Consider the following 14,634-nt stretch of genomic DNA (forward strand, 5'->3'; position numbering starts at 1 on the left):
CTGGCATCTTCTCTGGGAGGACTTCCTGGTCCCGGAACTGAATTCTACTATTGTCACAATGCCCTAACATTTTCTTCCCACTTTGGTGATTCAGCACTATCAAAGCAATGCACCATCTAATGTACCGGTTTTGCTATATATATATACATTTTTTGTAAATTTTCTGTCTCCCCTGTCCTACATACTTAAATCTAAGTCCATAGAGTAAGATAATTGTCAGAGGGCTTTGTGTGCCCTTGTTTCTCAGATCATCAACAGTGTCTGGTGCATAGTTGATGCTAAATGTGTATTTGGTGAATGAGTGAAAAAAAAGAATGAATGCATGTTTGAATAATTAAGGGGATGAGTTATTACCATAGAGAATAGAGTTGGTGACTTTCATACACTTTGATTTGGGTACATGCAGACAAAAGGAGCTTTTGACTCATTTGTGGCAACTACAATAAGGCTGTGTATAACTGACCATAGATACTTCTTTGATTCAGGAAAGAAAAAGAGAGAGAGATAGTAGAGTATCAGAGGAGGAGGAAGAGAAAGAAGAGAAGGAGGAGGAGGAAGAGGAGGTGATGATTGCTTGCTTTCTCATTTTCATGATGGTTTACTATTTTTGTACAACTGGTATCCAAAAGTCACTTTTTAATTTTTTTTAATTTGCAGAATCACTCATGTGCCCAATGTAAATTACAGTAGCTCTTATATACTTTCATATCCTTTTAGATCTGTCTCTTTAGGACAAAAATTCTCAGTCTTGGAAGGATATCACCTGCACCTATGAGTCTTCTTGTTCATTGGTTTTCTTTTCTTTTTTCATACAAGGGCACATCCCCATGGGGGCAGTTCTAATGTGGAGCCATGCTAAGAATCACTGCTTTATTTTGTTCAATGAACTCTACTAAGATGCTTTTCCGACCTACTTAAGGGTATCCACAGGTTTCTCTTAAGTGCATACGTAAGATTTTGCCCCCTAAAAATTAAAAATTTTTAAATTCTGAACTTTCATTTGAACAGGTCTGTGTACATCTATCTCATCCAGAGCTGTTTAATTTTTAAGCCATTAATCATAGTTTCAAAGTTGAAATTTATGATTATCCTTTAACATTTTTTTTGAATTTTTAAATGAGTTACAAATTGTCATTGGGATTTTCAACAACTTCCTAGCTTTTCCCCTGGCAATGGAAATTTGACCAAGATGCTAAAATCATGAGCTAAAGGATATTAAGTCAAATACCTGCAGAGGTGTTTCAGGATGCTTTTCTCTCAGCACTGGAGCAGCTGAAATTTCCTGGGGGGCTTTTGATGTCTTCCTTTTGGCTTTTTCCATTTGAACATTGGTAAAGTAGTTGACAGCAGCAAACTCAATAAGGGCCGAAAATACAAAAGCAAAGCAGACAGCTATGAACCAATCCATGGCAGTTGCATAGGACACTTTGGGTAAAGAATGCCGTGCACTGATGCTCAGCGTGGTCATGGTCAGGACTGTGGTTATTCCTTCAAGGGAAAAGAACAAAGAGACAAAATACTTTATGGTTATTTCTACGCAAAAAAACAAACAAACAAACAGATCTGGAAATTTGGTGGGATGGCAGTAACAAAGTTTATAACTCAAAACAAACCATCTTTGATAGGATTCCAATCCTAATGGTTCAGTAAAAGTAGCACAGGCTTTGGAGTGAGAGACAGATGTGGTTCAAATACTTACTCCTCCAATCACTGGCTCAGTGTGAGTTGGATTAAGTTAGGAAAACACACTGGGTTTCACTTGATGCCCACTTACTGAGCTTACTATGAAGACTTAAAGTATGTAAGGCAACTAACATATACCCATATGTTATTATGGGTACATATATGGGTACATATGATATTAGTACCCAGGCCAATATACCTGAGAAACTCAACACCTAACAGGAAGTGTGACTCACTGAAGCACTGATTCTCAACCAGCAGTGGGAAGATGGTAGCACTGAAAATTAAAGTATCAGAATTTCATGTCTGGGGTAGGCATGGCCCATGTTATTGAAACTCTCTACCAGAAAAATCACAAGTTATATACACTCAAAATCTTTACCTGAATATTACCTATTTAATTAAAATAATAAATGTACTAGTTATAAAATAGCTCAATTTATATAAAACAGAAGGATGCTCCCAAGAAATAGATTTCTAGAACAATTTGGTTTTAAAAATATTGGACATCTCAGTTCAGTTCAGTCACTCAGTGATGTCCAACTCTTTGCAACCCCATGGACTGCACCAAGCCAGGCTTCCTAGTCCATCACCAACTCTGGAGCTTGTTCAAACTCATGTCCATTGAGTTGGTGATGCCATCCAACCATCTCGTTCTCTGTCGTCCCCTTTTCTTCCTGCCTTCAATCTTTCCCAGCATCAGAGTCTTTTCTAATGAGTCAGTTCTTCAAATTAGGTGGCCAAAGTATTGGAGCTTCAACATCAGTCCTTCCAATAAATATTCAGGACTGATTTCCTCTGATTGGACATCTACTGCCCTTCAGTTTATGGTTGGCAGGAAAATACTGGTAACAAGAATAACAGTATTTCTCTCCCATCAATAAGCTTCTGAAGCATATCATCTCCAGAAAAACCTTTTCTGCAGAGCCTGGAAAAATGTCATTCCCCATTCTCAATGGAAAAATCCCACTTGCTACTGAAACTATAGAGAAATGCATTATTTAAGAATGCTAAATATTTGCACAATTGCCCCTTTCTGCATCTTTGTTTCTCTGTGGATCTAATCCATGTTATGTAGTTAAGTTTGGAAATTTATTTGGAGATTTACCATATCCATTTAAATCATTCTATGTAATACCTAGGAAATCTCCTGAATTGATACACTCAGATGTTTGGGAATGATGATGATGAAGACAATAACAATGATGAAGGCATAAACTATTTATTCCAATCCATGCCAATCCCTAGCCTAAAGTCACATGTTAAACTGAAGGGACAGTGAGCCCCATGCAATAATGAAGGAATAAAAATATTTTGATGCAGGGAGAAATTACATTGTCTCTTCAACTCAGCACTTAATTATATTCTACCTTGTATTGTTTCTTAATTTTTCCATTTGTGTGAGCTTTGTTTCCACAACTTCGTTAAGCATTGACTCCTTAAGGGCTGAAATATTTAACACCGCTTTGGAATTTACCGTATTTCACATAGTGCCAAGCACATGATAAATGTGTAATAAATAAAAATACATTTTTCAGCTCTTCAGGAATCCATTTTCTTTCTAATCCTTTCTGAATTGTCAGTTTTAAAACATGAGAAATTAGAACAACTTCTGAGCTATGGATCTTTCAAAAATATTCCATAAACTATACAGAGGGAACAAGTTGAGAATTTGGTTGTATTCTTTTTGAAAAGAAATGTTTGTGATATTTTTAATATTTTATAAGTTTAAAACAGACTTAAAATATGTTTATTCAATCAAATATATAAATACCTAAACGCCTATGAAAATGAAATATTGTGAATTTATTAGACTTTGTTTTGGAAAGAGACCACAGGACTTTTAGGCCTCTTTTTTATTTTATTTTTATTTTTAGGCTTCTATTTTATTTTATTTTTTTTAACTAATTTTATTTTATTTTTAAACTTTACAATATTGTATTAGTTTTGCCAAATATCGAAATGAATCCGCCACAGGTATACCTGTGTTCCCCATCCTGAACCCTCCTCCCTCCTCCCTCCCCATACCCTCCCTCTGGGTCGTCCCAGTGCACCAGCCCCAAGCATCCGGTATCATGCATTGAACCTGGACTGGAGTATACTAACGCATATATATGGAATTTAGAAAGATGGTAACAATAACCCTGTGTACGAGACAGCAAAAGAAACACTGATGTATAGGCTTCTATTTTAAATCTCAGGAAAATGGCACCATCCCTATGGTCATTATGAGATAGTGAATAAACCCTAAATTAATTCTGAAAACTTCTAGCTGCAAAATTTAAATATAAATCAAAGTTTTTCTTCTTATTCATAGCAGGTTAAATGACCTATTAAGAATTCAAAACTGTTCTACAACTTTATTAGGTACATTTCCTCTAATAGCATAGAAATTATACTGAAAGAGCTTGAAAATAAAATATAAACAATGCCATTTAACTAAGAATACTACTCAGAAATCAGAAAGTTTTACAGAGACCATAATGTAATCAAAAAGGTATCTGAAACTCAAATATAAGTTTATTTAAGACAATTTAAGATTATTTATTTAAGATTATTTAAGACAATTTAAGATTATTCATGTTGCTTTGAACATTTTTTTGGCAATAGAGCAATTTCTCCTGAGGATAAGCAGTAATGGTCTTTTTCTCTCCTGCAGTATGAGAAGAAATTTCATCATTAATGACAACTAAGCAGAATATTAATGCAATTATTGAGTTGTGAATCCAAAAATGACTTTCTGATTGTTAAGGAGGGTACATCACCAAGTTTATGAACACTTTCAACAATATATGGCTATGTGGCTGCTTTGCATTTCTTTTTTATTGTCTAGAGTACACTTGATTTAAAAGTTTGCAGAACGGTCTTTCAGATATTATGGTTCCTATTTTATGACTTGGGAAAATTAAGAAAGTAACTGGCATAAACAGTTGGCTGAGTGTTTGAAATTGCCATCCCTTTAGACATTAAAACGTTTCTCTGTCTGGAGTTCAATTCTAAGAAAGAACTAGCACAACAGGAATGGGCTTCTTACACCTGTGTCTAGGTGAAGCAGTTGGTTAAATGGACACCAACAAAACAGCAAGCAGACGTAACCTCTCAGATAAGAAGCCATGCTCCTTCTGCATCTAGGAAGGCAGTATATCTGTCACCACATCTATCCTGAAAATAATAACCATGGAACTTTTTTGACAAGTTCAGATATTGATGCCAGGCCCCGTTTTTAGAATGCTGAATATGCACCATATTGGCTGGCCCAGGAGCTGGAAGAGGACATTTAAAAGTAGGCTAAGACTATACACAGGAGTGAATTTTGGGTTAGCTACTCCTAGAAAACGAACTAGTAATGATGTAGATGTGCCAGCTGGCATTTACGCAGATTTCATGTTTTACTATACTGGAATAATTAGAAAACTTAAGAGGCATACATCTTTAGTAATAGACCTTTCCAGAGAATTTGGCACATGCTACTTCTCATATTTACACTAATCTTTATTAGTTTTTCTTTTTGCGTGATCTCGAGTGACGTCTCTTACTCAGCAAATTCTTCCTTGAGTAAAGAGAAAAATGAGAAATGGGACAGATAAATGCTAGCCCAGAATTATTTCTTTTTATTTGAATCTCATATGAAATAGACTGTTCACTCCCCACTCCCCACATACTTAAAACTTAACTTCCTTAAGAAAATACCATTGAAAATCTCAACAAACAATTAAATAGTTACTGTTCTGGCACATCTTAGGTCTTAGAAGACTTCATTATTGGGCATAATTTTCCTGGTCAATCCAAACCAGTATCTTGGTGCCTGAGCACAATCAGAAGCAAATGGAAGAGTTCCCACAAAGTATGCAGAGCACACAGCCATACACATCCACTCAGCAGCTCTGAAATCATCCACAAGCTCCCAGGTCCCCAGACTGCCTCCCCCACCCCACCCCTACCACATAAGGACAGAATGGTAGAGTGGACATGAGGGAGTTCTCAAAGTCAGGCAGAAATTGTTTGGGGTTTATCACTTCAATATATGATTTTATACAAGTTTCTTAATCTCTTTGTGTCTATATCCTTATCCATATAAAATTACTAATGCCTAACTTGCTGAGTTATTCTGAAGATTAAATAAGATGATCTCTATCAGTACATGGCAAATTTTATTATCATTATTATTAGTGTTACCAGGGCTTCCGTCTATGGGCTCGCACAGTCGGACACACGACTGAAGCGACTTAGCAGAAGCAGTATCCTTACTGTATGATACATAATGTCCTTACGCTGGCTTATCTGGATAGGAAATATTGGATGGATACAGCTATAACTAATGCTCTCCCCCCACACACACATACCACTGGAAATTTCTATTATTTGGGGACAAATGAGACAGAACAGTGGCTATGAGTTTGTAATCAACCAAGAAAGCATTCAAAGCTCATCAAGCAATCACAATAACTATAAAATAAAGAGAACATTCACATGATAGTATCAAGTAGCGAGTCTCAAAATGAGAGAGAAGGCAGCACGGACTGTCATAATAGTCAATGACACTAACAACAGTATTCACTGTGGTAGTCTTTGTATCCAAATAAACTCATTGAATCCTCACAGCCACCTTATGCAGTAGTGACAATTCACCCTGTTGTGACACTTGAGGAAACCGGCAGAAATACCTCACTGAAGGCTCCCAGCTAATAAACGGTAGACTTTAGGTTACAACTTAGGCCATCTTGCTCCGAAGTCTGCACTTTTTGACGTGGATGCCTCTTAATCAAAGGCATCATTAATGGGGCAATATTTTCTGTTGCAGAAATTATTTAGGAGCATAAGATAAAGATGGTAATACATGTGGAAGTGATTTTATTTTTATTTTCAATGATGATAGTTCCGGAAACATTAATATTATTTGTACAAGGGAAAGTTCAGGGACTTTGACCTTATTCTCAGCCCCTAACTTTCTGCCCAGTTAGGTTGTCTTTATAGATGATGCATACAGCCAAGGTTAACTGAGTGTTCACTGCACTTAATGAGACAATAAACACCAAGCATTTAGCAAATTAATCTTTTGTTGGTAACACAGATAGACCTAGAGGTTATCATACTGAGGGGAAGTAAACCAGACTGAGAAAGAAAACTATATATTAATAGGATATCACTTACATGTAGAATCTAAACACTGATAAAAATGAACTTATTTATAAAACAGAAACAGATGCATAGACAGAAAGGAAACTTATGGTTACCAAAGGAGAAGAAGATGTGGGAGGAACAACTTAAGAGTTTGGGATTAACATATACACTACATACATAAAATAGATAAACAACAAGAATTTATTGTATACTCAGTATTTTGTAATAATCTATAAGGGAAAAGAATCTAAAAAAATATACATATATATTTTTATATATGTCTACATATATATATCTGAGTAACTGTGCTATATAACTGAAACTAACACAATGTTGTAATAATGTTGTAATAATGCTGTAAAGAGCAATGTTGAATAGGAAGCTGGAATGTTAGGTCCATGAATCAAAGCAAATTTGAAGTGGTCAAACAGGAGATGGCAGAGTGAACATCGACATTCTAGGAATCAGCGAACTAAGATGGACTGGAATGGGTGAATTTAACCCAGATGACAATTATATTAACTACTGTGGGCAGAAATCCCTTAGAAAAAATGGAGTAGCTATTATGGTCAACAAAAGAGTCCAAAATGCAATACTTGGATGCAATCTCAAAAATGACAGAATGATCTCTGTTCATTTCCAAGGCAAACCATTCAAGATCACAGTAATCCAACTCTGTGCCCCGACCAGTAACACTGAAGAAGCTGAAGTTGAACAGTTCTATGAAGACCTACAAGAGCTTCTGGAACTAACACCCAAAAAAGATGTCCTTTTCACTATAGGGGACTGGAATGCAAAACAAGGAAGTCAAGAAACACCTGGAGTAACAGGTAAATTTGGCCTTGGAGAACAGAATGAAGCAGGGCAAAGGCTAATAGAGTTCTGCCAAGAGAACGCACTGGTCATAGCAAACACCCTCTTCCAACAACACAAGAGAAGACTCTACACATGGACATCACCAGATGGTCAACACCAAAATCAGATTGATTATATTCTTTGCAGCCAAAGATGGAGAAGCTCTATACAGTCAGCAAAAACAAGACTGGGAGCTGACTGTGGCTCAGATCATGAACTCCTTATTGGCAAATTCAGACTTAAATTGAACAAAGTGGGGAAAACCACTAGACCATTCAAGTATGACCTAAATCAAATCCCTTATGATTATACAGTGGAAGTGAGAAATAGATTTAAGGGACTAGATCTGATAGACAGAGTGCCTGATGAACTATGGACGGAGGTTCGCGACATTGAACTATAAAGAAAGCTGAGAACCAAAAAACTAATGCTTTTGAACTGTGGTGTTGGAGAAGACTCTTGAGAGTCCCTTGGACTGCAAGGAGATCCAACGAGTGTATCCTAAAGGAGATCAGTCCTGAGTGTTCATTGGAAGGACTGTTGTTGAAGCTGAAACTCCAATACTTTGGCCACCTGATGTGAAGAGCTGACTCATTTGAAAAGACCCTGTTGCTGGGAAAGATTGAGGGCAGGAGGAAAAGGGGACAACAGAGGATGAGATGGTCGGATGGCATCACTGACTCAGTGGACATGAGTTTGGGTAGACTCTGGGAGTTGGTGATGGACAGGGAGGCCTAGCGTGATGCGGTTCATGGGGTCACAAACTGAACTGAACTGAACACAGTGTTGCAAATCAACTGTACTTCAATTTAAAGAAAAGAATTTAGCAGAGTGTATGGCATTACATAATGGAAAGATGCATGTTTTCTTTTAAAAGCAGTTAATAATCAAGGCAACAAAGTCAAAGCAGAATTATTCTCCCCTGTATAGTAGAACATCTGGGAGTAACAAGTATGTGCTAAGTGTGCTATGTACCCTGTAATGACCACCACACATTACTCTACATCTTTACTAGTCTAGGAAGGAGAGACATTTTATCACAATGTTATGGATGGAGAAAATAAGTGGCAAATGTGGGTTTTAAAACCTGACCTACTGGAAAATAAACTTCACTACATTGTTTTCTCTCTTCATTTTCCCATCTATTTTCAATAGCTGAATTTTTCAACACTTGCAATGTGCAGTCATTCTTTAATTGAACCCTCACAACTCTATGAAGTAGACAGTCCCACTACACCTGCTCAACGCCTTCTTGGGGTCACACTCTGCCTGGAGCACTAACCCTCCTCTAAGAGTTTCCCCAGTAGGATTCCAAAACCTCCTTGAGTGAACCTAAGCTTAAAGCGGTGGCGGTGTCCATGGAATATGTCCCCACATTCAGGTCCTCTGAGAACACTAAGATGGCCCTCATCAGAAAGTCTCTCAATGGATTGGGGTTGAGTGAGAAGTCCCCACGCTCTTCAGCTCCTTCTTACCAGCATTCTTTCAGCTTTTGTGTGATGAGGGGTATTATATCATGGCTTTCTACCAAAGAGAAAAAAGCAATGGGAAGTTGGCATCTTTCATGGGGACTATACCTCCATTCCAGAGCAATTCTGATCATTTTCTTTTTTGTCCTACAACTGAATGCCTTTTCCACTCACAATCAATAGAAAAAGAATAGAAAAATATTAAATTAAATATTATTATAACTAATTGTAATATTTTACAATCAGCCAAAAGCATGGCTGATATGCAAAGGCTTATTAACAGCTAAAAAAATTAAAACTCAAGTGTTCTGGATTTGATACAATGACGAATGATATATAGGAAGCCAGTATATAAACAAAAAGAAAAAATGTGGCATATTCAGAAAATAAAGTGTAGATAGACTACAACAATGAGTTAACAAACTAAGCATATAATACTTTCAATTCAATGCATTTAAACCTTTTGTTCCTCTTCATTAAAAGGCAAATATTTCTAAGGCTTTCATATTCATTCATCCATGACTTTTATTTTAAACTCCCGGTGCATTTCATTTTAACACCTAGACATGATTTTAATTCAATTACACAGCATTAAGCTAGGTACCCAAGAATATCACCCACAGTGAAATTATATCCAGATTCATACTTGGTCTTCACCTGCCAGTTTACAATAAAGTAAATCTGATAGGGACCCAAATGAAGGAAAGGAATGCACTTATCCTCTCAAGCTTTATTACTTTGTATTAGCTGATAAGAATGAAATCTTTTGTGATTCTTTACTTAGCACAGCTAGATATATTACTGTTTAATATCTTCTCAGAGATGATATATCTAAAGGCTAGTCCCATGAATCACAATCAAAATGTAAAGTGAACAAAAATAACCAAGAAATGAATTATAATTACCAAATACAGTCCTAGCTGGAACTGATTCCTTATTTATCCAGAATGAAACTTGAGAAAGAATTACTGTCATAATACATGGAATGTATGTTTGAATCATAAAATAACCCATCTTCCGTCTGAGGTGAAAATAAACCGTCATAACAATATATTCACCTGTGAACGAAGCATGAGGAAAATTGTTATATTAATAGGTTCTGTGAGCAAATATTCAATGGTTTTATAATCATATTTCAGAATAACAAACAGTATTCTAGGCAAAGAAAGTATCTGCTCGGCATGACAGCACAAGCATTGAGAAATATGAAGTTCCCAACAAGGGGAAAACAATACTGAGCATCATTACATAGAAAAACATTTCTGTTGTTGCATTGTGATTAAGCAATTTAGTAAGTTGGGCTATAATTTTATAAAAATTCTTGCAGTGCCTTCTATTTTAAAGATCTAACACTGCAAAAGCAATTAGACTTCATTTGCAGCATTTGTAAGAGCAGATTTTAGAGTTAACTTTTATGGAAAATCACTTGGAAAAAAACCATGAAAATACACACACCTGTATGAAAATATAAAGCCTCATTTTAGAAAGAATTGTAATACACAGCTATACATTGTATATACATATATGCTTAGAGAAAGGTTGTCTTACTGTCTTAGTTTCAGGAAAAAACTTTCTTTCTAAATGTGATATATATGAAAAAAATATATAAAGAAACACATATAGACCCATCCATAACATCCCTGAGTTCAGGTATGTTTTATTAGCATTTAGACAAAAACCTAAAAAAGATAATAAGTAAATATATCATAAGATTTCTCGTAGCTCTTGATAAAATATTTAATATTACATCTGAAAGTAACATGCTAAGAAAGTAACTCAGGAAGCAGTAGCCTTATTCTCAGATTGAAGACTCAAATCTTCCCAAAACATATTTTTATAATCACTTACAGGCTGGAAAATACATGTTTTCAAAAAATACTTTTCCTGGTGATACATATACATAAGGAATAGTTTAAGAACAAGCAATAATCAGCTATTTTTCTCACACTGAATATGACAAAAACTAAGTCCTATGATTCTTTCCATTCACATCCCCAAAACAAATACAGACCAAGAATCCTCAATAATAATCATCCATCTACTCACATGACAGCTTTAATATATGCCCTTAACATATTTTATAATTAAATTTTATATTTTGCCTTTATTTTTGAAAAGAGGATAGAGTAGCACCATAAAAATTGGCAAGATATAAAAAACAGACTTGGAGAAAGTACTAAAAAACAAAGAAAATTCAGTGTTCAAAAAAATCAATGATCAGATTTCCTATCTGAGAATTCTGTTGAAAATAGTTTTGATATATTTGATCATTGACTTTTTTTATGAAAAAGAAAACCAACTCATTTCTTGCATCTCACCAACTCAGAATTTATTTCAAACTAAAATAAGATTTAAATATAAATAAAGAGAATTCTCAACTGTGAGCTATGCATCAACTCTATTTCTGGAAACTTTTAGCTGGACCCTGAAAACACAAGATATTTCAATGAAGAAGCTAGTGCCAAGTTGCATATTGGTTTAAATTACTGAATGTCTCACCTGTGATGGATTTGATAGTTTCACTCGATACAGTTTGCCCAATCAAGTCATACTGAACTAAGCTGGAAGACTCCTTTGGAACTTCTACTGATTTCTCAGGACCTTTCGTCCAGGTATAAATCATCTCACTCTTCGGATAGGCATCTGGAGGACAGCAGAGAAGGTGGTTAGAGTCAGGGCTCCTTTTCCATCTGCACTGACAGTCAATGATTAAGAATATTACACATGTTCAAGAAAGATGGAATAAATGAAAACAAGAATCATTATGATTTATTCAAACATGTTTAAGATTGAGAAAACTGTAGAGATTAAATAAGCAGTCTTGCAACTGGGCATATTTCTCATTTTTATGCCAGAGGTTTACAGGAGGAGAGACTAAAACTAAGGCAACTAAAATGTGATCTATGCATCAGTGTCCTTGGATATGTTTCCATACTAATAGGATAAACAGGTGAAAAGCAGAAAAAATAACCCCCACCCAAAGTACTGTCCAACTGCTATTCCTTTCCCTTCTAACTCACTTCTAATACTTGACCAATATTGACATCTTCCTTCCTCATACAGCTCTCTCAATTAGAAACATACCAGATGCTGCCTATAATAATACAACAACAAAAACAAAAGCAAATCCTACTTTGGAAGCGCTCTCCATGGGTCACCTATTCCAGACTCTGCCTCTGGGCAATACCCATGCTGTTTGGGAACCATTCTGCGGGTGACAACTGGCTATGCAGTTTGTAAAGCTCTCCAGGGAACGTACTTACAGAACCAATTCCACTACCTTTAAACTCTCACAATCAGAACATTTTCCCTTCCATCTTCAGCAAATCCCTCCCAGCGGCAATTCAAGCCCATTTTCTATTATTTGGTGTTCAGTGCACATGGAGACCAGCTGCTTGCTTACCAGCCTACCCAGAACAGATAGCTTGGCTCATACACAAATGAGTTCAAAAGAACCAAGATGAATTGTGTGCTGCCCTCTGCAAAGATTCCTAAAATGGCTAGAGCACAGTAGGCCCTCAGTGAAAATGTTTAATTCTGCAAAAGAGGTTGGTACCTAGGGAGACTATCTCTACAAACGACTTTGCAAAACAAGCTATAAGGCTTGTGTTGTCATTTAGTGGTGTACAATCAGGTCTCAAGGTTTATCTTCTGAAGTATATTCATGCTTAAATTATACATTTAAAGTCTCAGAATGCTAAGACCCTGTCCATGATATTTTAAGTCAGGTATCCTTTCTGTCCGTGTATTTTTCTGTTTTTATCTTTTCTCATCAAATCACTGGTTGGAGAGCAAAGGACTCACTCTAGTTTCAAGTTAACCCAACTTGAATATTGTGATTACTGAGGGTTATAAAAAGAATGACGACTGCCAAGTCTCATTAAGTTAAGCAATAAGCAATAATAACAGCAGGCAACGGTTTCACAATCATTGTGACTGAGAATCTGAAGCAATAGTAAAAGTCAGCATCTATTTTTGGTAGCTTCTGATTGAGTCAAATATTTGAGGCAGACGTGAGAAGAGGCAAGCACATTTTGCTGCCATCTCTGAGAGGGGAGCTCGGGTAAAAGAGATTCCTTATTCTGTCCTACCCATTCATTTCATCCTTTTGCCTTCACCACCACAAAATATCCCAAATCCATGTGTCTTACACCTCCTCTGATACTATAATCTAGTCTACATCATCACCAAGACACAGCCTCCAGCTCGTCTCTGTTTCTACAATCCAGTCTCCCTAGAATGAACAGAAAGCATGATCTTACTGGGGCCAGAACTGAAAACTATTTGTACTATAATAATTGACATTTCACTCAAGATAGCTCTAATCTAGGTAAAGTCCTTTCTCAACCACCCTTAGTAAAACCTTCCAAAGGCATCCAATAGCACTTAGAATAATATCTAAACAAATTAATGTAGCCCATAAGGTACTATACCATCTTGTTCTGCCTACATATCAGACCATCCCTCCTAATCTGTGTTGGTCATGCTTCAGCCATTTTTGTACTAATAGCGCTGCTTATGTTATTCTAACCCATGTCATGTCAGGAAGCCCTGAACCTTCTTTTGCTTTTTTTCAAGTCTGCCATAAAGGTTTCTGGTTGTAACAGAAGCTGTTAAATTCAAAAAATGAAAAAAATCATTTACTCTTTCTCTGATACACTACCAACACAAGGAGTTCAGTGGTCCCTAAATTTCACCACTGATCACCAACCTATTAACTATGACTCAATCTACCTAGGCTATCTAGGTAGCAAATAGAAATAATTTTTGCTTCTGGTGAGGGGAAAGGGGTTGTTTTTACCTCTTAACTTAAATATATTAGGTAATAAACTGTCTCCTAAAAGTCAAACCTCAGACAAGTCATTGTCATGGACAATGATTTAAATGTTAGACTATGGAAAATCATGAACATACAAAAACATCAGCTTGCATGAGGTAACCATAAATCCTAACCACAATCTGATTGTAACTTACAACTCCCAAATTTCAAAGGGCAGGCATGGCCATCCATGGGGAAGTCCACCAATCTCATGGGACATTCTGCACTTATGGTGAGTCTATGATCGAAAAAAGGCAATTAAATAAAATCAAAACTAAAAAAAAATAATTTTATAGATTCCTCAATGAGGAAGAAGGAAGAAAGGAAGGAAAAAGAAAGACAGGAAGGAAGGAAGGGAAGAAAGAAAAAACAGTTAAAAAATTTTTTAAAAGACTACCTCATTGTGTATAAAATTGTGCCATTTCTCATAATTCTAAAAAGTTTATTTGGAGCTGTCATATTATGTGAGACAGATTTCTTTCCATTCCTGAAGAAAGTATCAGGAGTCCACACTTTTGTTACCATCATATTGTTCAATCTCAAAATTTCAATGGGGCCATCATATTTTAGTCTTTTGTCAATCCATGTCTGTCTGAAGAACACATCCATTGTGTATTCCTAGGGAAGTTAGTTTGTGACATAATCAATCACAGATGATTACACATAAATATGCAGAAAAATTCATTA

The 14,634-nt window shown here is 36.1% G+C and overlaps 1 protein-coding gene across 1 annotated transcript in view; it reads right to left on the minus strand.

The window, feature by feature from the left end:
- Positions 1-14,634, minus strand: part of GABRA4 (gamma-aminobutyric acid type A receptor alpha4 subunit) — a 77,028-nt gene that overhangs the window by 45,151 nt on the left and 17,243 nt on the right. The window contains exons 4-8 of the mRNA XM_027544414.1: positions 14,345-14,565; positions 14,103-14,185; positions 11,628-11,771; positions 10,034-10,186; positions 1,229-1,488 (exon numbers count right to left, since the gene is read on the minus strand). Coding sequence (XP_027400215.1) covers positions 1,229-1,488; positions 10,034-10,186; positions 11,628-11,771; positions 14,103-14,185; positions 14,345-14,565 — 861 coding nt within the window. The remainder of the gene's footprint in view (positions 1-1,228; positions 1,489-10,033; positions 10,187-11,627; positions 11,772-14,102; positions 14,186-14,344; positions 14,566-14,634) is intronic.

The sequence above is a fragment of the Bos indicus x Bos taurus genome, chromosome 6, assembly GCF_003369695.1.
Source record: "Bos indicus x Bos taurus breed Angus x Brahman F1 hybrid chromosome 6, Bos_hybrid_MaternalHap_v2.0, whole genome shotgun sequence".
Lineage (NCBI taxonomy): Eukaryota > Metazoa > Chordata > Mammalia > Artiodactyla > Bovidae > Bos > Bos indicus x Bos taurus.